The sequence below is a fragment of the Zosterops lateralis genome, assembly GCF_965231275.1.
Source record: "Zosterops lateralis genome assembly, chromosome: 2".
Taxonomy (NCBI): domain Eukaryota; kingdom Metazoa; phylum Chordata; class Aves; order Passeriformes; family Zosteropidae; genus Zosterops; species Zosterops lateralis.
Window position 1 is genome coordinate 89,492,775 of NC_139763.1, and position 26,943 is coordinate 89,519,717.

Consider the following 26,943-nt stretch of genomic DNA (forward strand, 5'->3'; position numbering starts at 1 on the left):
CTTGGACACTCCACACTCCCATCACATGGAACTGCTTTGGGGTGAAGGGCTACCTGTCTCCGTCTGACAGTGCCTCCCCTCTGACACTGCCAAACCTTTGCCCATGGCCAGAACTACAGCCAGCACCAGCCAGAAGGTCCATCTCCTACACACTACTCTTGCACCTCCCTCTCACGACAACATGTCTGGGGCAAGAGCCTGCTCCAGACCTCACCACTCCCAGCTTTGGTGGTGTGGGCAGTTGAGGAGTCCTTCCTCCAGAAGCCTGTCAGCTTTCCTTTGGCTGAGAAGTTCGGGCCATCTGAAGTTTCACACAAATTTACACTGGAATCAACACTTTGCACTGGTGAAATGAGATGTTAAGGGTCAGGGTCCTCTTGGAGAGAATTTAATTCTTTCCAAGCCTGGAGTTGCCTCAAAGCAAAACCTTTTGCTGAGCAGTGTTAGAAACCCGAGGCCTCTCCTGCTTAGCACATCTGAAATGGACAGAAGACCTTTCACCCAGTCTCCCATGACAACTTCTTTAAAGGCATCATTCCCTTTCCTGGGCTGCTAAGCATCTGCTACCTTTCAGAGGAACTGACAAGAAAGGATGAAGAGGGAGGAAAGGAGCCTCGCACATTCTGCATTTCCCTTCCAGAAGCCTGCGAAGCTTCATTAAACATCGGGCCAATCATTTTGTTTCTATGGAAACAAAATTATTACTAATATAGTATTTTAAAAACAGACACACGATTGACACTCCAAATATAGAATTTTAATACCATTCTGCGCCTGCCTTGTCTCTTCGGGCAGAGCGGATGCGAGAGTGGAGTTCACAAAGGGACGGGACTGGCAAGGGTGCCATTCGGCGGTGGCAGCGGTGGATGTGTTTGTAACCTGAGAGCAGGCACAGGCTGTCTGTCCGTCCGTTGTGCTCCCTTCTGTGGATCTGTCCCACTTCTTTTTCCCCCACCAGCATGGGGTGCCATGTTTTCTGCCTGCTGGTGAGAAAGATGAGAATGCAAATTAGTGATTGGGTCCCAGGACAAAGGGAACGCTTGAAGTTTTATTTAAAAACTGTGATGGCACTGAATGTGTTCGATGCTGTCTCTCATAGTTTGGGGTCCTGGAAGGTCTGTGGCTCGCAGGCCTCTAGGGTCCTTTCACCTGGCACCCGCTCTCCCTCCTGCAGGTGCCAGACTTCATTGCCGAGCACGGAGCAGCGTCGTGGCCGGTCGGAATTCTCCTCCTCCCTGCTGCCCAGGGAGAGGCGGCGGTCGCGGTCGCGGCGCGGTGCGAGCAGGAGGCGGGAGTGTCGCGGGCTGCAGGCTGGGCTGGGTTGTGGCGTCTCGTCGATGAACGTGGTGATCTCATCTCGGAAGAAGCAGGCGCTGGAGCTGGAGCCCCGAGGCAACAGCCCCCCCTCCAAAAATTGCCGTAGGGTCGTCAGCTCATCTTCTGGGGGCCGCCGGCGGTGCTGGTAGTCGTGCAGCTGGGGAGGCAAGAAACCAGGGCCCCCAGGCTTGCGGGGGGTGGAAATGCGGATGTCGTCAGATGAAGACCACTTGTGTAGGAAGGATGGAGCAGAGCGGTGGGCGGAGAAGATGTTAGTCTCATCATGTGACATTCTCCGGGAGATAGGGACCTGGAAAACAGAGAAGGGGGCAGGTGATGAAGAGTTGAGGAGTCAGAACAGGAAGGGAGTAGCTGAGGTTTTCTCTGAGAAGAGTGTCAAGAGGACACGAAGGCGTGGGAAACTGAGGAAGGAAGTGGGTTGTGGGGCTGCCCTGCTAGCTTTCGGCTCACCTGCAGGTAGTGCACCTTCTCCTGGGGCAACAACATGTGGTGCATGGGCAGCAGCTTGATGTCCCGAGAGTCCCGCTTGGCAGCTGCAGCGCCGTTCGCATCGAATCTCACTTTGCAGATCCTGCCGTCGCCATAATCATCACATACACCATCTGTTGGCAAAGACAAGAACGGCAGTCAACACTTTTCAGTCAGAAGAGGAGCATTATCAGGGCACCTGGATACCATCCTAATGCTTATCTGACTTGTGCTGCCCTACTTGCAGCCCCCAGGGCTCACCTCTGAACAAGGACCTTGTCTTTCTGCTTGCAGCAGCACTAAAGCACCCAGACAGTGCCCTATTTCTTTGTCTCGCCTTTGAATTGCTCGCTGTCAGGTCTTGGACCTTTGGATCAGTGAGTTGGGCTGAGGCCCAGCATGTCACTTTGGTTGTGGTTTGGCAGCCACACACAATGTATCTATGCTTGCAACTAGTGAGGAGGATGTTGCACTAATGCTTCCTGGATGCTAGTCCCAAGTCTGCAAGTGAGTGGCAGAGCCTTCTACAGAATAAATTTTCTTGTGGTTGCCGACTCCAGGCTGTAACGTGAGTGTCACTGAGCCACCCGCAACACCACAAGATCCTTTTCCCCAGGAGCCCCTCTTTCCTCTGTAGTCTTTTGGGGAGGTGGTTAGCAAAGAAAGGTGACTGTGTGCGGGTGAGGAGCTTACCATCCTCTGTGTCTTCCTCAGACATGATAGCCACACACTGCTCCCACACGGTGCGCAGATCTGCTCGGTAGCGCTCACAGGACCAGATGAAAGACGGGAGCAGCAGGGTCTGCACCATGGAACACCAGAGCACAGCCAGAACCATCCAGGTGGGGGCCGTATCATAGCGCAGGCTGAAAAAGCTCACGACCTTTAAAGGTAAGAAAAAGCAACAATGCCAAGGAGACAAAAGTAGGGATTGAGGGAGAAAGGTAACATGAATCAATTCTGTAGAACATAATCTGTCTCTAACAGATTCATCAAGTAATTACCCTGTGTCCCTTTGAAAAACTGCTCCTGGGGTCTTGCCCTAGGTTTGCTGGACCATATTCCAAGCTGTCATATTTCTAACATGAGACCTGGTGCTAGCATCCCTTCTTCCTGTGCTCATTACCAGCTGGAGTTAAATAGGTGCTAACAAAGGACACAGCCACTGGGAAAAAAATAATCTGTGACTCAGCCTCTCCTCTTTTAAGGGTTCTTTTTGAGAACTTCTCTAGCTCTCCAATTTTGCAAAGAATCAACCAGCTAGCCAAAACCTGAATGCTGCCTACAGCCATACAGGCAGAAGGAAAAAGACAACTGGATGCATCAGCTCCCTAGAAGCAAACTGGAGAAATAGAAATCTCATTGTTTTTACATGTAAGTTTGCAAAATAATTTCCTCTCCTCTTAGCCACTTAAAACTTGCACAGTGGTTTTAGCTGTGTGGTGTGCATTCCCTCGTCTTAAGACTTAAGAAAATGCTGCTGCGGAAGGATGAGAGAATTACTGCAATCTTTTTAAAACCACCGCTCAGAATAACACAGATTCAGATGCGGCAGTTCTGCGGCTGGTGGGACAGGAGAGATCCTTCTCTAAAACTTGAGAGAAAAGCAAATCTGGTTTAACTGCAGACTCTGAAGGGAAAGGGAGAACTGGATGCTTACCAAGATGGGCACCCCAGTGAGCGTGTCATACAGGAAGACAATGGCGCTTATGAGGTTGGTCATCTGCAAGGAGGTCTTGGCTGACTCGGAGCCGTCCAGTGAAGACCTCCTTTTGCCTCGTACATCCTCCACCACGATGGCTGGCACATTGAAAGTGGTGTGTGCTGATGAAGAGCAGGACGACGCTTCTTCTGCTCTCTGATGGCGGCACCGCCGGCGTCTCCTGTGTGCCCACAGGGTTTGGTAGAAGGTGATGCCCACGCACACCAAGCCCATGACGATTCCCCCGAGCAGCAGGAGGCTGAAGCAGACACCGAAGCCCAGCCCTATTTTGCTGACAATGAACTGGCAGCCACGGGCATAGTAGCGCTCGCCGTTGTTGTGCCAGCCGATGGAGGGCAGGGTGGAGAGGATGAACGACACCATCCAGATCCCCATGACTGCGTGCAGAGCCTGCTTCTTGGCATTGCTCAGGCGGTAGTTGACTGGCCACCTCACCATCCACATCCGGTGGTAGGAGAGGGAGGCCACTGTGAAGCAGGTGGCCAGCGCCAGGGTGTAGTACGTGGAGACAAAGACCTTGCAGATGCTTTCGTTCCAGTCATAGTCGGAGGACTCGCGCCGCAGCTGCACCACAGCATAGGTGGTGAGGGGTACTGCTGCCATAAGGATGTGCGTGCCAGCAAGGAAGCACAGCAGCAGCTCCAGAGGCTTGTGTTTCTGTTGTTTGGCCGTGATGCTGAGGATAATCCAGGAGTTGGCCAACAGAGCTAACATCCCACATGCCAGCCACCACAGTGAGTTGTTGTGCAAGGTGGACTCTGATTCAGAGTCCCCCATGCTGCCGCCCCTGCTAGACTGCACCCTGCCTGTGCTGCTGGGATTTCGTAAGAGGGTGAGTGGGACTCTGCGCTGGGGGAGCCACGTCTCTCCTCATCTGCTGCCGCAATGTGAGTTGTTTGCACGCTGGAAGGGTTTCTCAAGGCATTGCCACCAGGTGCCAGGCAGAACAGCCGTCAACTCTGTCTCGCTTCCAGTCTTCCCTTTCCCTCCTATTTGATTATATTTCTTCCCCTTGTTCTAACTTTTTCATCTGTTTTTTTTCCCCTTGTTCTCTTTCTTTTTCTTCCTTCCACCTTTTTTCTCTCTCATGAACACTTGCCAGTGCTTCTTCCCTCACTCGCTTGGGCTCACTTTTTTTTTTTCCTCCCCATCTATTACATCACTCTCCTCCACTCTTCTCCCAAATAAAAAGCACTCCTTACTTCATGTGCCTACCAGACACCTTCTGACTCAGAGACCACCTTCTGCTGGGACTGGTGAAGGCTACACACAAACAAGGACTTCTAGGGACTCCAAACAGTTTGGCAGAAGCAAGTGCCTGCTTCCCAGTGTCCTAGGGAATGAGAAGCTAGGCAAGAGTTTCAGAGATGGCAGGAAAAAGAGCAAAGGTCCCAACAAAAAAAGTGAGGGTGGTGCACACACTGTATGTAATTCCCCTCTCACCAAATGCCACCACACTCGTGGCCAGGTAGAGGTTCTTGCTAAGGCTGTCAGAGAGCTATCAACGAAGAGGGAAGGGTGAGAAGTAAGATTCAAAGGGCTCCCTACCCAGGACCTCACTGCACTCTCACTACATTGTCCTTTTTGCTCTTCTTTCTTTTGCTGGTCTTTAAAGCTTTCCTGAGCAGGGCACAGCTGGCAAACAATAAGGAGATGGCAGGGAGGGGAAGATCCTTTTCAAAGGTTCCCTTGGAGATTCAGGGCATGAGTTGCACTGTAGAAGAGAGAAAAGAGAAAAAGTAATTTAAGATCATTCTATCTTCCCAGATCTCTCTCTCCCTCTCTCCTTGCCCACACTAACACCTTGTCATGATTTAGACAGTGTGGAGCATTCCCTGTATCTTACAGGGAACAGAACAGCCAAATTTGCACCAGTCCCTGCACAGCTCAGGCTGGACTCTGGTCCCCACCAACTCAATCCAGTGCTGCTGAGGCACACCATGCTCCCTGCCCTTCCAGTCCTAGGCTCCCTACAGCTACTAATGCCATTTCTGGAATGGAAGGTCTGATCTGCATCATCCCTTGCAATTCCAGCCCTGCCATCCCCATGCATGTGCTGCTACACCCCTTGTTTCAGCTGTACAGCTCCCCAGGCTCCAACAGTCTTTGGACCTCAGCTTCTCTCTGCCAATAACCTGGTTTTTAATCTGCTGCTCCCATTCTGTCCCATCCATGGGTGCATTCCACCATTCCAATAGTACTTTCCACATTCTTGACACATAGATCTTTCAGCCACGTGTTTCTATTGGAACAGTTCTGGTCTCCAGAGACCTCCACAGTCACAAACAAAGGGAACAAGACTACTAACCTATTCCTGAGACTACTTACCTTTGCCTTCCCTGGTCCTACCAGCTCAGACCCCTTTCTCTGTCTTCATCTACAGGGGACACCCAAGCACTACATCCCAGGAAGATACAGACCTGCTCTGTGCCCTGGCCAGAGCAGATGTAAACTTAATCTCCATGTGGATGGCTCAGTACCTCAGCCTGAGCTAGTGGCTCAGTTCCTAACCCCCACTTCCTTTCTGTTTCTCCATATTTTCTCACCCTCTCTGTGACCACCTGAGGCTTTGCCTCCTTTCCTCCCTGCTTGGAGCAGTTTGCCATGACTGGATTGGCGATGCCCCCATTCTACTCTGTTTCATTGTTTCCCCCCCTGTACCACCACTCTCGCAGTTAGGCCTGTGGCCTCTGGAGACAGTTTCGGAACTATCCGTCTCTGATAATCCCAGGGGAACGAATTTCCTTGCAGCATCTCCTTCTGCTGCCCTTCCCACCCAGCTCGTTGGTGGCCCACACCGATCCCTCGATGAGGCTGGAACCCTCCCACTTGTGCTGGCTCTGGGGCCCAAGTCTGCTCGGAGCTGTGGTCCTCCCGCTGGCGGAGCCCGGAGTGCCCCGGAGCTAAGGCAGGATGCCCGGCTCGGGGAAAGCCGTCCTGCCCTGGCCGCGCTCCCTGGCGCAGCCCACCGCCCATCCCCATCCCGCCGGCGGGGCACAGCACGGGGGATGCTCGCGGGGCTGCCCATGCAGGGGAGGAGAGGGAGGGGGCTCGGAGGGGAAGGTGACCCAGAACGATGGCAAAGAAGCGCGGAGACAGCCGGGGTGCCGGGAGGCGCGGCCGGCCGGGCCGAGGTGCCCCGCCGCCTCCTCCCCGCGCCCCCCGCTCGGCGGCCCGGGCACGGCGGGGCTGGGCCGGGGCTGGGCTGGGCTGGGCTGGGCCGGGCCGGGCGGGGGGCGCCCCGGGGCGCGGCCGTGCCCTGCGCCCGGCGGAGCGGGGGCCGATGGCGGCGGCGGCGGGGGCCGGGGGGACCCATCTTACCTCTCGCCGGAGCAAGCGCTGCCATGGCGACGGGCGCCCCGCGCGGCTGTGCGCGCCTCCGCCCGGCCGAGCGGCCCCGGCCCCGCCGCAGCTCCCGCCGCCGCAGGCAGCCGCCCCGGCCCCGCGCTCCGGCCACCGCCGGGCGGGGCTCGGCGAGGGGCGAGGGGCGGGGAGCGCCGGCGGGGGACGGCGGCGGGAGCACCGCCGGGCCGAGCAGCCAGGGGGCGGGACGGGCGGACGGCAGCGGGAGCCACCGCCCCGGCACCGGCCCCGCCGCTGCTCCCGACGGGCCGCGGCGACGGGGCGGGCTGAGCCCGGCCGTGCTCCCGGAGCCGGGCTGGGACACGGCCCCGCCGCATCTCCCCGCCGTGCGCATCCCTCCCGCCCCACGGGACCGCTGGCAGGACAGGAAGGCGCCGGGTCCCTTTCCCACAGAGGGACATGAGGAGGCACCTCATGTAGGAGATGTGGGGAGGATGGGTGCGAGGTGAGGGGAAATCAAAGAGCTGGTGCTGCAAAGGGTGCTCGGAGGGCAAGGTGCCCGGGGCATGGGACGCCCAGGGAGCCTCAGTCTGCAGAGCTGCTGTGGTGGCCTCCTCCATCACCAGCCAACTCCCTGGTCCTACAGGCAGGGGAAAGGGGGAACAGGGGACAGGAGGACAGAATGGGAGTAGTGCTCAGAGGAGTGGTTTGGTCATGTCAGAGGGGTAAAGCTCCCCCCCCAGCTGTGTCACCTCAGCCACATCAATCCTGGCTAGAAAGTTTTCACGAGACAATAGACATCTCATTTTCCTGTTACCGGTCTTGCTACTGAAGTGAAGGCACCAATACCTGCCTTGTCTTCATTCATTTTAGGGCCAGATTTCGTTTATCACTCTCAGTATTGGCTGAGGTGACCCCAAGTGTCTCAGATACCAAGGAATTTCATCTGTAGGATCAGCAGAGGGAGAGATTCCTGAGGAAGAAACTCCTGCTGGTTCTCGGGCCCAGGGGCAGCAGCAAAGGCAGTTCCAGAGGTAAAAAAGAGATTTGCATTGCAGTAGCTGTTGTCAGTGGGGTCTCTTTTGGTGACAGTGAGTGGAACCAGGAACCACTAGCATAGATCCAGCTTTGTGTCAGGTAGGTGATAAGAGATATTTTTGAGGAAGACAGGTTGTGACAATGCTGCCATGAGCTGGCTGTTCTTTGGCATGAGGAACTCCCAGAGAGGAACAGTCTTGAGGTGGTTCAGCTCAGTGGCCAGTCCAGCCACAGCAGGAGCCAAAGATGGGAGAAAACACAGTAATGGCCCCCCTCTGTCACTTTTCAGCCTGTGTCATTTGCAGGAGGTTTATGCCTTGAAGTGAGAAGGTCTGTATCCACAAATGTAAACATTTGTGTAGCCTCAGTTGTGTCATCTGTATGAATTGCTTCATGTGATAACTTCAACATCACCGTCCTCTTCTGATTCAGGAGTTGAGTCTCCTTAGCATGAGTTGTTAGCCTGCTTGTGTGGGTGAATAAATCCTTGTGTTCTCTCAGGGAAACAGCAAACCAAGCTTCCAGCACTTTCTGCACTGTCTGCCTGCCTCCTCTCCACACAGGAAGGGACAAGCTGCAGCCCAGCATCTCTTCATGACTTAGGCTACACCTGACAGAGACTGGTGAGCAGAGCTGGATGGGAGCAGTCCTCCAGTCTCCAGGAAGCTTCTTGTGTTTGCAAATTAGTCTGGGTTATTGCTTTGAATGAAAGCAAAAACCTGAAGTTTTACTGTGAAGCAGAACAAACTGTCGGAAGAAGAGCTCTTACCCTAGGGCTGTCACAGTTCCAAGCAGATGCTTGTCCATCCATCCATCTAAATGTATTTTAAAGATTTCCAGACATCCGGTTTCACTGGTTTTTATAAGAGATGCGTTGCAACTGTGTATATGCTGCATATTGACAATGCACATGCAAAGGAGCACCAATACTCAGATCTGGAAATCCTGAAGCCTCACAGTGCAGGATTCCCTGTGTATCTAGGAAATCCAGGCTAGAAGTGTGACGACCCCCCCAAGATTCATCTTGTAGGAGGACTTGCACAGCTGGGAGCAATTTTCAATTCCTACAGAGTCAGGCTGTACTCTGACCAGCAACCTGCTGTCTAAAGCCTCAGCTCACTAAAATAGTCTAAAGCATCCAGGCCTGAAGAAACAGTGCTGTTACAATGTCAGGGTATGAAATGGTTTCTGGAAAAGTTCACTGCATAAAGATCAGTTATTTCTGGACAGCAGCTCTGCAGGTCCAGGGAAATGCACTTCCCAGAGGTACCTTGGATCCTTAAAGGAACAGAGCTCATTAACCAAGGAACAAACAGCAGAATCCTAAAAGCAGAAGCATTTACATGACACACAGGGTTTTGATTGTTTGCAGCTCTTACTCAGGACTTTGATAGGGACCATGGGAGGTTTCATATGTTTCTCACAGATCATGGATGCAATTAAATCCACCCTCAGAGCCCCAACACGGCTTATACAGCCTCCTGTGAGGCTACATTGGTGTGCTTGCAAGCAGGTTTCCTGGCATCCTTCCTGGCTCTCTGAGCAGGGTGTGGTTAATGGCTAACAAGAATCCAGCCAAGCATCTCCCTCCAATGACAGCGACTGCAATGTAGATTTGTCATAGCCAAACCTTAGGTTCTATTTCTAGCTCTGTACAGCAAGATTTAGTGAGATTTCTCAGATATTTCATCTGCAAAAAGGGCAATTGATAATAGCTCTCATCAGGGGACAGATGACTAGTGCTGTTTATGAGTTTCACAGAAATATTGAGGGTTCACAATGTATAAACTAGGATTTGGATTTGGGGATGCCTGTTTACCACTGAATGTGTTTATTTACACAGCTAGGCACCCTCAATAATTTTTTTTTCTTCTGTCACATATATAAATATTTGTATATATTTACCATGAGAAAAGGAATTGCCAGGGTAGCCTTGTCAAATACATGATGTTGTGATGCTGCATGCTGTTTTGCAGAGCTATATATGTCCTCCTGCTTCCCCCCTTCCCATCCAGTGTAATGTTTTGTGTGTTCTTCTCTTCTGAGTCTTAGGGACCCCTTTTGCATCCCTCTTGCTCTTGTGGCATCACTGATATCCCAGCACAGTGAATTCCAGTCTGTAAAAGATGTAAAACTGTCATTTCAGAATTTAATTATGCTGCTTTCCAAAATTACCGAACACTTACTTGTTTGTTCTCATACACAGAAAAGATAATTAGGAGCTCTTGAATCATTAGTCTGGGAACCCACAATATCTGGAAGGAGCTGAAATTACTTCTTTGCTTTAAATTTGTAACACTGAATTGCAATTTTCATTTAACCTCTAGCTTCTCTAGGTATGTTTGAGGTTTCCCAAGGCCAGAACAATAATTTAATTCAAAAATAGCCTGGGCTTTCAGGAGCACTGCTGACACGCTGGGTGCAGCTGGCCCCTGCCAGGGAAGCTCTCTGGCTCCCCTCGTTGTTTCAGGTGGTGTGCTGGCCTCTCTGGAGCCACGATCCTCACACAGCCAGCATCACTGTTACTGCTGTTCATCTCCAGAGCCTCATCTCCACAAGCTCAGAGGAGGGACTTCCCAGCTCTGGAGCCTGAACCAGGCACCTTGACAAGAGCCAGCTGGTGCTGAAGCATTGAGGAGCTGGGGTTTCTCCTTTGTTCCTTTTTGATGCCTTGCCAGTGAGGCAATCTCTGCCACCACTCTTATTCTGCTGTTCTTTGATTCTCCAAATCAGGAAGTACCTCTAAGTCTTGGCCAAGCTGGCTGGAAAATGAACAGAAGGACAGCCAAAGGCTTCTTCAGGGAGGATGCCAAGTAAGGATGCTAACGTGCATGAGGCAAAGGCTGTGGTTTGGAGGTGTTGCTCAGAGGTGAGTGCACTTACAAACCCTCCTAGGGCTTCCTCCTACGAAACACACACTTGGGAATACTCTCAGAAAGGAACCAGTCCAAAGCTGAACGTTTTGGAGGAGTCTGGTACTCCAACTCTACCCTCACCTTTGAGAAGGGAGGATGGAAGCTACTCTTTCTCTGCAGCTGTGTTAAGCTGATGGATGAGCCATTCAAATGGACATTGAATCTCCCCGCCCCCCTCCCCCCCTTCCCATCCCCAAGATAAAAAGAAATTAGAAGAGGCTGAAGTGCACAGCTTTTTCCCTTCTAGACCTTGGGAACATGGAAAGAAACACACAGGGTCATTTGGCTCTGAAGGCTGAGGGATGCGAATGCTTTGCTGCAGAGCCTGCGGGGAGCATGAGTCACATGGATCGCCTCGGCAGATCCGGGCTGACAGCATCCACCAAATCACCGCCTCACATTGCACTCAAAGGGCAGAAATAAACCGGGAAGCAGGAGGGGCTTGGGGAGTTAGCGCTGTGGGACAGGGTTATTTCAGCCCGTGTGTTTCTAGCTCAGCAGAACTGGACAGGGTTGTATATCCTCAGTGTCCAACCTCCTCCCTCCGCTGGAGCAAGGAGGGCTGTGGATCCTGACCGAGGACCATGCATTGGAGGTGGGTCCAAAGGACTGAAGCATGTGCTTTTCCCCTCCTGCATCCCAAAAACTCGAGCAACAATAGTACCAGAAAGAGTGATGTAATAGGAAAAATCAGCACTTCACATATTTTTCCAAACCCATGCTTTCTGTGGTATTTCCACATCACTACACAGAGCTCTTGCTGACATTGTCATTTTGTAAGTATTTCCATGCATGCCTTCATCTCAGGGCTACTCTGATGAGCTGTCACCACATGATAAAAAAAGTCTGTCATTGTGTTTGCTGCTTTGCAGTGTTGTTTATTGCTGTGGTTTGTGTCATGCAGAGGCATTAATTCTATAGCATAGTGTAGATGCACCCTTGTCACACCTAGCTAAGGGAGAAGTCCTCAACACTTCCTGAGAAGGAGGACCAGGATACAAGGAAGACAGCCTGTAAAGTCCTGGCTTGGGCAAGATGTAACTGCATTCCATTCCAGCTGGGGACTCATCTACCTTGACCCGTTTTGTGCAAAGCTTGTTCTTATCTGGTTTGAATCTCTAACTCTGCTGCCTTGAAGCCCACACTGAAGCTTTCAGTATTGCACTCAGATGGGAAGCAAAGCCCAACTAGGACTGACTCTGTGGATGACTTTTCTCTCAATCAGGGCAATCTGCACATCTAGGGAAGAAAGGAGGTCGTCATATGAAAAGACACAGACAGGAGAGCTGCCAAAAAAAAAAAAAAATAGAGATTTATAAGATTAGAGCCTACAGTGGTTTGTGCTTGCAGGTGAGCTTCAAGTAGAGTAGGGCAGGGTCACAACTTTTGAGATCAGGAGACCCACTAAGGAATTGTGCAGTGTTAAGAAAGGACTATAATTTTTGTTGCACTCATGCAGATGGGAGAACTGGAACCTGTGCATCTGTGGATGTGGCTGTGTCCTTACAGGCATCCCAGTGGCACCATGACATCTGCTGTCATGCTAACCAGGCCACCTGGAAGCAGATGGAGGCACCTTCTGCAGCGTTTGCAGGGATGTGAGCCTGAGTGCTCTTTGCAGGTGGGTCCCAGCTGCACATGGGGACAGAACCTTTGGTCACTTGTGAGGACTCAGTGTGCCTCTTCCAGCCTGTGGAAGAGAGGAGAGCTGCATCCTGGGTATGACAGCTGTCAGGCACCTCTGTGTTCTCCCAGCCACTGGTGCTGGCACTGTCTGCTACCCATGCATTTTATCCTGCACAGGCCAGATTTGATGGAGCCTGTGCTGAGAAGGAATTAACTCTATGCTGGCTGAATCTGGGACGCAAGGTTTTTAATAAGCCCTATTAGTTTAGTCTTTTATTGTCAGAGTGATTCTCTTGCTGAAAAAGTAAAGGGTGGTGGTTTTTGGTAAAGAGCTGGTACAACTGTCAGAACCTCAGGTGGGCATCTGAACTGCTGGACATAGCTGACGTGCTAAAGTAGCTCCTAACAGATCTTCACTCAGCCTGATTTTTTGTCTCATCCAGGTATCAGGTGGTACAGGATAATCCCTCTGCTCCAGATACCCATGTGAGTGAAAAAAAGGAGCTGATTTGGGTACTTAAGCAGTTATTTAAGGTGCAGAGTCTGGACTGCAGAAACAAGGGTAGTTTTTTTGTTGAGGGGACTGTGCCAAGCCATTTGGCATGACCATTACACAGACCTACACTGGCTTTGGACTCATTTTCCCCATACAGCTCCTAAAATGGACCTGTCCTTGAGCATGATGATGCCTTGTTTAGCAGATTGATGGGCCACAACTGGCTCCCAAGGCACGCTGGCAGTTCAGGGACAGGACAGGAGCAGGAGGAGCACTTGCATGCCCCAGAATACAGACAAAAGCTTTTCCAAAATTAAGGTGGTCGTGAGCATGCAAGCACAAGCTATGGGAAGGAAAGTGATGTTAGTGTGGGCCTTTGTCACTCCTGTTTGAGTGAGGATGGCAGTGGAGGAACAGCAGTGGGGCCCACACCTGCTGCCACAGCTGCCAGGGCTGTGTCCCCACCCTGGGGTTGTGGGGTGGCGGATTTCCCCGGCGCACAGGTGTCGCCAGCGCCGTTGTTGCCACCTGTCCCTTGTCTGTCAGTAACAGTGTGATGCTGGCATGACTGCCACACAGAGAGCCCCTCCTCCTGCACCAGGCATCCCACAGAGGGCCTTCACCACAGGCAGCCCTTCCCACAGCCCAGTGCCCCTCTGTGCCTGTCCCCAGCGAGGCCAGGGCAGACAAACAAACCGGGACTGCAGCCAGTGACAGCTGTAGGACCTCAAGGCCTTTTTGACCTGCCACAAGCAGACAGTAGAGTAGCTTCTATAAACACAAGATTTCTGTGTACATATTTTAACAGCATTTTTCTTTCAGGACGTTCTGTTGTCTCTGCAACATGCTTTTAGTTCCATCTGAAATTTCCTGGGCTTTTCACTCCCTCTTCTCATCTCCTTGAGCCAAAAAAAAAAGGGTCATTTTGGTGAGAAATATTTCGAGTGGCTTTCTCAGAAGCATCTGCTCTCTGCACTCTGTGGGATTGGGCAGTTCAAGGCTGGTTTGTTCTCCTAGGAAATTACTTTCTCATCCTCTTCCCAAACTTACCTTCTAGATCAACATTCAGAACTTCTTCAAGCTCTGACTTCCAGAATCTATTGGTATCCTGAGCTCCCGATAAAATTAGTTCTGAATTATCCAACTGGTAGAGCTGTTTTCGCTTGTGTGTTAGCTTGTTATGGGAGAGATGAAAGCTACAGGCTGAGGGATAGATATGGGGGATCAGATATGTAGGGGTAAATATGTAGGGCACAGACTGCCCAGGAAAGGCCAATGAGCATGGACAGACAGGTTTCACAGAGAGCAAAGAGCATTAAGGAAGGCTCATGGCAGCCAGGGAGGTTGGAGATAGTGAGAATCAGTGTTTCACATCCTAGCAGGAAAGAGAGAAATGTGAATTTGAACCAGACAAGAGGGCCTCAGAAAAAAATGTAGTCCAGCCTGCAAAAAATAACTCCCAACCCCAAAGTAATTTATTGTCTCTCAGCAGATAAAAGAAGCACATAAAATTGGTTCCACAGGAAGGTCAGATTAAGTGCATGAACAAAATACAAGTATATTATATATGTGTGTGTGCATGTGTATATATATATACATATCTTCTGTTCAGCATCTCTCATTATAGAACTGGGGATCAATCATAAGCCCTCAGGGTTTCTTGTCTTGTCCATTGGCTCCTAGCCAGACAACCTCCCTCCATGGCATTAGACTGGGGGAATGATGAAGGAATAAAGAATTACATTAAAACAGGAGAAAGGGAGATGGATTCACAGAGCACTATGGGCTGCCAGGTGTTTAGGTACAGGCACAGACTTCATCAGTCCTTGTGGTGTCAGTGCTGCAGAATTACTTTTTCAGCCTGCTGCAAGAGAAAAGTATTACTTGAGTACCAACCCCCAGGTTTTTTTTGCATAGAGAATGACTGCCTGTCTCTGTAGCTGAGATTTCAAACAGTTATTTGAGCATCCACATGGCTGCAGTTTGGGTTTCAGTTACACTGAGCTGCTTACTTGGCAAAGAGAGTTAGAGAAAAACTGTATCAGCACTTGTACTTCACAGATTTATCTAGATTTTGATGTATCTGTACAGGCTTTGTCCTGTCTTTATGGGGATTATTTTTTAACCTTGATAAAATGTAGGTGAAAACAAGGTGAATTCTTTGACATGCTATGCTCTTCACCACATATACATCCCAGCTCTGATGGAGTATTTGCCAATAAACATTTTCACTGAATCCTTGGTGACAGCGAAAAAAATTAGGTGAAACTATCACAGTTTGACAGTGTCACTGGTGAAAGAGAAGCAGAAGTCTCGGTCTGTACCCAAGCATTCACTGAACTTGTTCATGCAATCATTTATACTTCCCTTTGCGCTTCACTTCCAGTGACAGAATGGCTGTCAGTGTTCCCAACAGCTGCTTCTGATGCCTGATACCATATAAGCTTAAAGACACGGAAAAGGGCAGCTTCTCTGCTGAGAAATCCTTGCTCCCATGAAAAGGGTCATGACATGATGGTGTATTTCACATCACCCAAGGCCTTTAGGAAAGGGTACAAATCAGAGTGTTCTGTGATTATTTTTTTCTCTTCGTTTGTTACTCCTGGGAGGTTATTGGCAATTTTCACCAACTGCAGTCCATCACTGTGGTAGCAGAGCTGGGATGAAATTATAGATATCATAGATTTTTAAATTTTTGTTGCATCCTTGTGCTTGGCTGTGTGCCTTCCATATCCACAACCTTGCTATCCAGATCTCAGGTTCACTGTGGACCCTACCAAAGGATTTTGGAGCTCCTGCTTGGGTTGGGCTAACATCTCTCAACATTAAGATAATTTGACTAAAACCACTGTGCTGAAAAGTTTCCCAGCACAGTGCTACCATGGATTTTAACATAGCTCATAACTCTTAAGCAGGATTTAACATGAGTAGGAGCTGAAAATGCTGAAATGCAGCTGTACATTTTCACCAAAGAGGCTCATGTTCAATTTCTCCCCACTCAATCATTCAGCTCCTCTCTTGAAAACAGTTTTTGCCCATTCTGGGTGCCCTCATTGCCACTTACTGTTGACACTGACAGGTCCTGTTTTCCAGCAAGTGTTGTCTTGCTTGTGCCATCCTTTTTGCCCGTTGCTGCCAAGAGAGAAGGGACAAAGAACAATTGGATATTTTTATGCTTCAAACGCTTTCCTCTGAAGTGGTAGTAAAGCACTGTCTGACATCTGCAGACTGCCCATCTCAAAAACTTGCTTTGAGTTTAAGGATTGACCCTTTGTCTGTGCCCAGACAGGAAACCTGACTCCTGCTGTGGTTTGGAGAGCCAGTAATCTCTGCACCCTTCACAGGGACCATGGCACTCACCCTTCTCCGCTGCCAGCTTATACCACTGATGATGCACAGGCACCCGAGGGCAAACGCCAATAAGCTGCCTCCAATGCTTGCTCCAATTATCACATAGTTAATCCAAACAGGAGCTTCCTCTGTGGGAGGATAAAAGTATTTAGATGCAGAAACAAAGAGAATTTTGTAGCTTTAGGGTTGGGGCAGGGACGTGATGCTAATTTCCATACCCACGAGGTAATGAAGGCTGATCTTTCTGTCACTGTCTTCTATGAGGTGACAGCTCCACAGCCCTGCAGCACTGACGTTCACATCCAGCTTTACTTCCTGCTGCTTCGAGTTCTTTTTGTCCATCTCAGTCCCATTCACACGTTCCCAGCGCAAGTAGGCACTAGGTGGGAGCAGTCCAGAGACCTGGCAGGTCAGGGTTATATTGGCTCCTCTGGAGAGTGGCCCAGCAGGGTTAGCTGAGACTGTAAAGATGAGAAAAAGACATGTGAGTGAGGGGATGGGAGGATGGGTCCAGCCATGCTCTTGTGGTTTGCAAATTTCTGCAGCTCCTCTTCTTCATGACCCACTTCTTTTTCTCTCACCTTTCATCACCACCAGCTCTATCTTGCTCTGTGCATATCTTCCTTGGTACTCCAGCTGGCACTGGTACTGGCCAGAATGGTTGAAATGGACTTTGGGGAGCTTCACTTCTATGGTACTTTCACGTTTTCCTTCAGGTATCTCCAGCAGGAAGTTGCTGCTTTTTTTGGTCTCATTCAGCTCTCCTTGTGCTGTGGCATTGAAATCAAGCAGTTCATGAGCATTTGCACCTTCTTGTTGTTTCCAGTTCAGCTGTCCTGTGAAACCTTTTTTCCATTTTATCTGTTGGGAGTTCAGATGCCATGACAAGATGACAGTGCTATCAACAGCTGCATACTTTCTTTCCAAGTCTGGATTCTGAAAACCTGAATTTAGAAGAGACAAGGAATACAGAGGCAGGAAAAGCTATGGTTACGCTTCCCCATGTCTACCCTTGATCCAGAGTGAGGCACACTGCACTCAGTTTAAAAAGGACTTGGAGAAAAGCCATGACATCCTCCAGAAAGGTTAAACAGCATCTGAGAATAAGGCAGCAGAAAGATCCAAAGCTCCCAAGCAGAGCAGAGCTGAGAAGAACAGACCCCAAGGAAAGGAGAATCTTCTCCTCACCAAGCCTGGAGAGGAAAAATGAGTTCAAGAGCTCAGGCAGCAGAACAAGCTCCAAGCTGCATTGTTGGAAGCTCTGGGAAGTCAACCCTGGAGCACCAGTGTTTGGGATATGGAGATTAAAAGTTAAACTCATAAGCTGAAGGGAACATTGGTTCCCAAGGCTGTGTGTGAGTTCCATTTTCATTGTCACATACCTAATACCTTCACAGCAAAGGAGATGTTCTTATTAATCAACGGAGAGTCTGAATGGACCTGACACACCCAGGTCCCGCTATCCATAGCCTCCAGTTTCTTTAAATTCACTATGTATTTTTGACGGTTCTTGTTTTGTACTTCTGCTGTTACTCTGTTATTGTTGCTGTCAAACAATGTGATGCTGAGATCAGGTAGAGGACCGGATGAATTTTGCATTAAAATCAGCTCAGGTGCCTCATTTTGCAGAAAAAGTCCATGCGAAGAGAGGTTCACTATAAAAAGAAAAAAGCACAGCCAGTAAGTCAGTTCCTCTACCTGTGAGAGAGAGACAAGTGTTACAGCAAAGAGAACATGGAGACACTGTGCTCTGGAGATGGAGGAGAAATGAACTGTGATAGCCCGGGACAGAAGAAATCCACCTGGATAAAGAATCCCAGCAGAGATGTCTCTCCAGGCTCTGTGGTCCCTCCCCTCCTGAGGACTAAAAGCCCTTCACTCACTCACTTCAGTCACTCACAATTAAAGATGTGCAGTGATGTGCGGACTTCGTGAGAGCCGTATTTACAGGTGTAGATCCCAGCGTCTGTGAGATTCAAATTCCTCACCTGCAGCTGTTTATGGGGTGACTTGATGTCAAATCTATCACCAATGAAAGCTGGTGCTTTTGAAAAAAATAGGCTTGGTTAGGAGGGAACAGGCGTCTCAGCTGTGTAAAGGGAGAAGGGGTAATGAATTGGAAGCCTTACTTTTCCAAATATTTTGCTTATCCATACGCCAGAGAAGAGTATCATAGTACTTCCAGATCACTGCGTCCTGAGTTAATTTTGAGCCAGCAACTATGCCTGGGCAGTTCAGGGTCACCTCCCCTCCTGCGAGCCCAATCTGGAATTCATTTTGGTGAGCCATAGTGGAGATCAGACCTGGAAGTCAATACCCACCAATAGAAGGCATAAGTTCATTTTCTGTAGAGTCACTCAGTAAACACTTCCCAGCCTCCAAAAAGATGTGATTTTTTTCCTCCCTTTCCCAGACACTGAAATTATCCTCAATTTCTGAATTTGTCACTCCTTTATATCATCAATCAACCAATCAAGCAAGCAAGTTAGCAAGCTCTTTTATTACCTGGCTAATGGTCATTCTCTTTCACATATATTCAGAAAAAAATGGGAAAATGCCAGTAGTTATGGTGGACTGACCATCATTCATGATTTTGAAGTGTCAACAATTTTACTGAAACAACCTTTTTCCACTAGATAAGACTTAGTTTTTCTACTGGTAGCAAATGAAGGACAGCATATGTCAGCCCTCCTTCACTCCCCAGTCAACACTTGATGCAGCACGGACAGATTTGCTCTCACCTTCTTCCAGTTTTTACATGGATGAAGACTGAAAACACAGAAAAATGAAGAAGGAAAGGAAAGGAAAGGAAAGGAAAGGAAAGGAAAGGAAAGGAAAGGAAAGGAAAGGAAAGGAAAGGAAAGGAAAGGAAAGGAAAGGAAAGGAAAGGAAAGGAAAGGAAAGGAAAGGAAAGGAAAGGAAAGGAAAGAAAAAAGAAAAGAAAAGAAAAGAAAAGAAAAGAAAAGAAAAGAAAAGAAAAGAAAAGAAAAGAAAAGAAAAGAAAAGAAAAGAAAAGAAAAGAAAAGAAAAGAAAGCTAACCTAATGTCGTGTTCATGTTCTTAGGAGGAGGGCTATGTGACAGTAAAAGAAATAGGATGTGTAAGGCTGAAGAAACATTAGGAGTGGTTTCTTGGGAGAATAATTTCCTTTCCTTCACTGTAAAGAAGGTTTCTGTAGAAGACCTTAAGAAGGAGATGGAGTTGCCAGAAGTAAGATTTGGAATAACAGGGTTGTGGTCTCCTGCCTCACTGCTGGTAATCTCTCAGAGATGCCTAACCTGCAAATCCCCCAGGTGACCTGCGTACTAAGGAGCTGTAGAAATGTAAAATGAAAAGCTTATATGAGTTCAATGTAGGGTTTGCCAGAAGTTACATCCCTCTAAGAGGTAACCTGCAACCAATACAGATTTCTGATAATTGCACATTGAACTACAGAAGTTTATGATTTTGTCTTAAAACGTGAAATTAGAAAATGTTATTAGTAAGAGTTGGTATCTTTTGCTTTTCATTTGGTTCTAGGGTGCACAAGAGATTTCCAATCTTTCCTCTGTGACCAGAGGAATCAAAGCTGAATATCTGAGAAATGCAGGCTTGGCCTTATTCACTGTCTTTCCTTCCTTGGAAAATAAGCACTAAAATAGCCACCAAAGCTTATACCATTAGCAGTCAAGCTCCAGTAGCAAGCCAGTAGCGTTCCATTTGCAAAGGCAAATCTGTGATAAGATTCTGAAGATCACATCAGAGCTGTGGTTATGCATCACAGATATGCCCAGACAGCTGAAGGCAGTGTGGAGGGCAGTATTTTCCACTCTGCTTGGTGTGTATCCTGGCTCTCACAAGACCCCCACTCCTGCATCTCTACAGGGCAGCTCCTGAAACCTGGCAATGCACCCTGGTTTGGGCCGGCAGGTTCCGGAGGTGGGCTGGGAACAACTCAGGGAACAACCTGAGTCCCAAAGCTAAACTGTGTGAAGAATCTTATAGGACACATCAGAAGGAGCCCAGAAATACACCGAGTGTTGTGAGGCTTGTGAAAAGGCTGTGAGAACCATGAGGGTTTGCTGAGCCCAGGACTCACCCAGATGCAGAAGCAAGAAGGCAGCAGGCGTGCAGCTCAGGGCTGTGCCGCATGGCTCCATCGCTGTGGGAACGCTCCTCCCGTCCCAGAGAGCAGGGCTGGAAATGCTGTCACTGCCAAGGATCTCTTCCTGGAAGACCCAAGTGCTCTGTTAATAATTTCTGATTTTCAGGCCTCAATGGATGGGACTTGTGTTCCCAGTCAGCTCCCACCATCCTTCAGCACGGCAAAATGGAAGCTTATTGGGAAAGTCACCAGAGCCCTTTGTTTCAGCAAAGAATCCATCTGCAGCGTGCCCCTGGAGTTTGGTAATAAACATTTCATTTTACTCATCCCTAGGTTTCTGGCATTCATCAGGCAACAGCTGTTTATACTGCCAAGAGTTCTGTGTTTTTTTACTTCTCTATGGTGGGTTATCATCACTCTTGCAGAGATTAAAGCTAAACACATACAGGGCTGCATTAACAAAGAGCACAGCCAGCTCTGCTGGAAGCAGAGTGAAGTAATTATTTCTTTCTATTTGGCACACCTGAGGTCTCATCTAGGATACAGGGTACAGTTTTGGGCCCCCAGTACAAGAAGGATGCCGACAAACTGCACAGAGTTCAGTGGAGGGGCTGGTGAGATGGTGAGGAAGTTAGAGCACCTGACATACAGAGAGAGGCAGAAAACTGGGCTGGACAGGGAGAAGGGAGCCAAAGTGGAATCTAATTTCAGTTTCCCATTATCTAATGGTTATTACCTAGAAGAATAAGCCACATTCTTCTCCAATGTGCACAGGGGAGGAACAGGAGGCAGCAGCCATATGTTGCACAGGGAAATGTTGACTAGATATAAGGAAAACTTTCTTCCCACTGAAGGTGTTTCAGCAGTGGAATAGGTGCCAAGAGATGCCAGGCAATCTCCACCATTGGAGATGCTCAGAAGTTGCCTTGTCAAGCCCTGAGCAATATGTTGTAGAGTCAGGTCTGAGTAGGAGAATTAACTGGAGACCTCCCAATGTCCTTTGCCATCTAAATATTTCCATGTAATTTTGTGATTCTATGATTACAGCCATCTTTAGTCTGTTATTAATATTTTTCTCCAGGTTTGGGTTTGCTTTTTGGTTGGGTTTTTTTGTTTGTTTGTTTGTTTTTTTCTTAACTTCTCACCCTAAAAATCTCAATAACCAACAAGTCTGATGTTGGAAAGACCTGCTTGAATTCTTAGGACTACTCAATGAAGAGTATGGGAAGAAGGGAGGAATGAGGTCCAAAACAAGAAGTTGCATTAATGGTAGCAAAACCTTAAGTGGGACCTGGAAGCTAATGGTCATGTTAAGGTGAATTACCAAATTAGATGCAGCTTCTGACTATAGCAAAGACCAAGTGCTGATAACAGCTGCAGCTGGGTGGGCTGGCAAGGTGAAGGGGACCATGGCTGCTGGTGCAAGGACACTACTGAGCTCTCCCTCCTTAAACCAAGGCATATATTACAGAAGGGAAGCCAAGCAGCTTAAATGCTCTGGAAAGTGAGCAAGCCAGTGAGGTGACCTCCCTTCTCTGAAAGCAGGCAGTGCCCATGCCAGGCGTGTGACAGACTGAAGGCTGGAGTCTTAATGGGATTAAACTCAAAAGAAATGCATGAATAATTTTCTACAGTGTTTATATGTATGATGTGCAATATTAAGTGTAATATATTCTATTAGAGGATAATTTAATACTGAAATTAATTTAATGATCAGAGCATGCAAAGCTATCAAAGAGTAGATGAAAACATCAACACTACATTTAAATGGAGATCAGGTCAGCACAACAGCTGACATCCAGACCAGTGTACACACATGCACAGATGAAAAATATGTGTGCAAGAGCAAGACAGCAGCCATATGCACCATCAGAAGAGAAACAGGTGGCAAAGACACAGTCAGAGGAGACTTGTGTCTTGCCTTGTGCAAAACAAAAAACCCACCCCAGGGAAGGAAATATTTGCATGAGCTGTTTTCTGCAAAAATTGTAAAACAAAGGAGCAAGTGCAGACGCTTGGAGATCACTCCTAACAAGATACAGAGGCAGTGATGAAGCAGTTTGCTGGGTTAAGCTACAGAATAAAGAAAGGGGCACTAACAATCATCTGTATGCGTCTCACTCCGAAGGAACATCGATAACTGAGAGCTGGCACAGGGCCCTGAGTAAGATCCATTCCTGAGGTGACAGGAGAAACCTCATCCCTGCTGTGAAAGCTTGCATCACCTGTTTTTGTGGGATGAAAAAGTCAGCCTACACTCTAAAGTAATATCTGTGAATTAACAGCTCAGTGATGGGTTTCAAATTTCTTAAGTCATTAAACTTTATATAAAACCTGAAGGTAACAGAACAAGTAAAAATTAATGAAATCACTGAGTCACACTTCATAATTTTGTTTTGACTGGGAATCTCTACTCTCCTGTCATATGGCTTCAGTTCATTCTTTGCCTTCTTGTTTGCTGGTTATTGAGCAAAACCACACAACCAGAGCACTGTGGGACCGGTGAACTGATAACCTTGTGCATCTTGGTAGATGCAGATTGATGCATCTTTGTTCTTCTGTTTCTTCTCTTGGTTTCACAACTTCTGCATTCCCACTTTGTTCTCACTAATCTTTGTATTTCTGTGGCAGATCTCCACAGTGCGATGTTTCCACCTACATGTTACAAATCAGTGGGGAAAATGGGCTGCCCTCAGCTAGGATTTCTTTTACACACTTTCCCTCTCTCCCTGTTTGTTTCTGCTTCTCATGCGTGCCACTTCCAATTCCCTCCTGCCTTTCTATCTCCTTCTGCATCCCTGCAGGCCAGATCACAGGCAGTGCTGCTCCGGAGTTTACAGCTCTCAGTGAGCAAGGCTCCTGTTCTCATTAGCGGATGCTTGTAGCAGACCCACAGCCTCCTTACAGGCAGCCCGGCTGTATCTTATGGTGGTACTCATAAATTAAGCGGTGTCACAGAATGTCCCCAGGCACTGGAACATACTCATCAGTCCTGTTAAATTGCTGGTACATTTCCTGACACATTTTTGGCCGGGGACAGCTCTCGCTCTCCCGAGCAACTCTTGGGATTCATTTAGGTGTTAGCATGGGCCAGGGACCTCTCCCATTAGGTGGCTGGCATGTGGCCAGTTCATTTTGAAGGTTAAGTGAGTTTAATAGCCCAGACCATCTCACGCCAGCTGGCCTCTGTGCCAGAAACAGTCCAGGCATACTTGATTTATTAGCACGTCTAGCAACAGAGGAGCAGGGCTCCCTCCCAAGTGATCATTGATTTCCTTTTCATTTTAACTTCCCCCTCTTATTAAACTGGTTTAATTTCCTTCTTGACTTATTTTAATGATCCCTGCCTCTCTGAGGGATAGGAAGAGGAGAGCTGAGGTAGTGAGTGGGCTGGCTCCAGAGAATGATGCCTGCAGGACCAAGTCATGCCTGGAGAACATCTGCTTGAGAGCAGGGCTGGCTCAGTCCCTCCAGCACCGAACCTCAGTGGGTGATGGCTACAGACACCTCTCCACAGGCTGGCACTGGCATGACACAGGAGGAAACTTAAATTTAAGAAAACCTCAACAAATAAAAACTTGGCCACCGCTCCTGATGCAGAGCAGGCCATCTCCTTTTCTCGGTGTGCTCCTGTGCCTCTTTCTTGCAGTGTAGTTTTGTTTTCTCCTCTCGCTCTTGTTTGTGGCTGTGCTTTTGATCTGGCAGCAGCTTGTTCTGCCAGGGTGTGGGGGGCCCCCCCAGCCCTCCCTCCCCACCAGGGCTCCACACCTCAGCTTCCGCTGTGGCATTTCCCCTTGTGGTGCAGCTGCCTCTTGCCCTGCTCCAGAGTTAGGCTCAGCTGTGGGGCTCTGGGCTAAAGGGGTTCACTTCTCTTCTTCTCAGTTTCAAAATCTGAAACAAAGCTGACGTGGTTCTTTTACCAAATAGTGGTTTCTTTGAATTTACTTCTTAACGTTAAAGCAAACATCCGGTGAGCAGCAGGCGGGGTAAGAGACCAAGTGCAATGAAAATAGCCAGCAGAGAGTAAAGTTATGATGGCAGTGAAGGTCATTTCACAGTCCCTAATGCCCCCTGGACTGTTTGACCCTGCCTCCATTTCCTCCTGAGCATCTCTGCTCATCCAAGAGCAGATGCCACCTTCCCATTGGAGCTCCTGGGAGAGGGAAGTGCTGAAGGAGGATCCATGGGGTCACACAGGTGAAAGCAGCTGATCCTCCCCAAGAGAGGTGCCACCATCAGGACAAGGCAAGGTGTCACTGTGTCAGCACCAGCTGAGCTCCCCATACCCATGAAGCACTCCATGCCCAGTGGCTCCATCTCCTCAGCCCAGGCTGTTCCCTTCTGGCCTAAGGGGAAGCCAAGACCTGCCTTTCTAAAGCCACCGGAGGCTGTGACTAATCAAGGCGCTGTGATGCACTCTGAAATCAGCTCCTTCATCAACCTTCCTATTTGGGTATCATCCCTCCTTAATTTTGCTGTGGTGAATACAGGGTCCCCACATGAGGCTGTGGCAGATCAGGAGGGCATCGTCCCAATGTGCTCAAGAGCTGCTGGTTGGGGATGAGGTGGATGCTCAGTTTGGATGAGCTGAGCCCTTCTGTGCTGCAAGCAGCTTTGGCAGACATGTTTGAGAGACACTGGGGAAAACAAAGGAGAGGTCGGGGAGACCTCATCACAGCCTTTTAATACTAAAAGGTATCTTATAAAAATTATGAAGAGTAACTTTTTACATGGTCAGATAGTGGTAGAAGGAGTAGCAGTTTCAAACTAGAAGAGGGGTGGCTTGGATCAAATGTTAGGAATAAATCTTTTACTCGTAGAGTGATGAGGCACTGGAACATGTTGCCCAGAGAAGCTGTGGCTGCTCCATCCCTGGAAATTCAAGGCCAGGTTGGATGGGGCTTTGAGTGACCTGGTCTAGTGGAAGGTGTCCCTACCTGTGGCAGGGGTGTTGGGATGAGATGTTCTTTAAAGGTCCCTTCCAACCCAAACCATTCTGTGATCCTATGATTCTAAGCTGCACCAGGAACTGTTGAGTTTATTGTGGAGAACACTGAGCAGTAACCTGAACTCAACCTTCATGCACCGTGTGGAGGAATATCTGAAGGTGGCTGACGGAGGCTGAGTAGGATATGCCACCTGAAAGTTGAAAAATTCAACCAGAAATGAAACCGCTGCTTTCAACAGCGCAGCAGCCCATGGAAGGGGAAAACAAATCTCTTTTCTGTTGTCCCGAAATTGAAAGGATCTCTCTTTTTCCAAGAAATCCTGCTCACTCAGCCCTGAGCTAATGGATCAGGCTGCATTGGCAGCCAGTGTCAGGCAGTGAGCCAGTCAGCCTGGATTAGCAGAACAGACCCCTCCAGTCTCAGCACGTACAGATGTAAGTAGACATCCTTACTTAGCTAGAGACTGGCATCTTCTTATTTTTGCAGGCTTTTTTTAGAATAAAGTTTCCCTTTCTGCAGGGTACGTGGAGAAGGTGATAGCAAGTGGCAGCTGGTAGAGTTATTCTCCCTGATGCATTTGCAGCCCTTGGGGATATGCCAGTAACAGGCCTTCATATAGGACATATTTCCCTATATATGGGTTTAAAAGATCCATGAGATCCCCAGGCTCTGAGGAAAGTTGAGCTTTTCATAAGTCCCTTTTTTTCTGCCCCTTTCAGAGAAAATTCCAGGAGACAAACAGTTTTTAGTTAAAATTAAAAGGCCTCCAAAAATTGCACAGCCAGGAGTATTATCAAGTCAAAGATGGTTTTACAACAGACCTTTAAGAGGGGCAAAACCAATCCATCCGTGCCGAAACAGCAACTTGAGTGGAGCAATAAAGTTCGTAACATTAAAAAACCCGAAAACAGGCTGGCCTCTTAGCAAAAGAAAGAGTTTCCTTACCTCTTTTCTCTCAGCCTCTGTGTTTCTTGCGTTTCTCTCACCCTTGTGTTTGTCACCTGCCGTAATTGATCTCACCCAAGTACAGCTGAGACAAAGGAGGAACCCAGTTGATGTTCAGCAAGCAGATGTTTGGTTGGCCTTGATGTCTCCTCCTCTCCAGCCGGAGCGACAACCAGGCCTTGCTGCTAGTCCAGGTTCTGCTGATATCCGCCGACTTCTCTGGGCAGAAGGTGATTTTCCAAAGGCACGTGATTTCGGCTCTGGGTGCGAACAGCAATGGGCCTGAGCGGAAGGCGATGTGTGGCAGCAGTGGGGAGAATGAGTGTGCAGAACAGAGAGAGCCTATTGGCCATGGGGCAGCTGAGGGAGGCCGTGACGGGGCTGAAACTTAGACATGAATGGTTGGCAGCTGGTTCTGCTCCACTGAGGAGGAAAGCTCACAAACAAACAGGATAGCTGAGCAGGTCTGGATCCAGCCCACACCTCCAACACCCTGTAAGAGTGATCTGAGCTCCATTTCCCAGCCTGTCTCCTGCACCAGCACTGAGAGGAGGCACCTCTGAGGTGACCCCAGCCCCACCCCTCTGTGGAGTATGTCTGAGATTTAAAGAATATTTTCTTTATGGCAGTGGTGGCTTTTCTTTGGCTGTCTACCAGCACCCACCCAGCTGCTCTCTCATTCCCTCTCCTCAGCAAGGCAGAGGGAG

General features: G+C 48.8%; 3 protein-coding genes across 3 annotated transcripts in view; 1 reads left to right on the plus strand and 2 right to left on the minus strand.

Moving 5' to 3' along the window:
• PHB2 (prohibitin 2) overlaps positions 1–26,943 on the plus strand; it is a 241,086-nt gene that overhangs the window by 119,827 nt on the left and 94,316 nt on the right. The gene's annotated exons all lie outside the window — the stretch shown is intronic.
• On the minus strand, positions 748–6,891 carry GPR162 (G protein-coupled receptor 162). The gene is made up of 5 exons (XM_083855181.1): positions 6,851–6,891; positions 3,467–5,243; positions 2,500–2,689; positions 1,789–1,940; positions 748–1,627 (listed from the first exon to the last, which is right to left on the minus strand). The coding sequence occupies exons 2-5, from the start codon at positions 4,304–4,306 to the stop codon at positions 1,094–1,096; spliced, it is 1,716 nt and encodes a 571-aa protein (XP_083711307.1). The 5' UTR covers positions 4,307–5,243; positions 6,851–6,891; the 3' UTR covers positions 748–1,093.
• Positions 14,303–26,533, minus strand: CD4 (CD4 molecule). The gene is made up of 10 exons (XM_083855543.1): positions 26,237–26,533; positions 20,337–20,466; positions 18,388–18,561; positions 18,159–18,302; positions 17,641–17,913; positions 16,840–17,202; positions 16,477–16,719; positions 16,268–16,386; positions 15,972–16,039; positions 14,303–14,771 (listed from the first exon to the last, which is right to left on the minus strand). Exons 2-10 carry the CDS (start codon positions 20,395–20,397, stop codon positions 14,756–14,758), a joined length of 1,461 nt encoding a protein of 486 aa, XP_083711669.1. The 5' UTR covers positions 20,398–20,466; positions 26,237–26,533; the 3' UTR covers positions 14,303–14,755.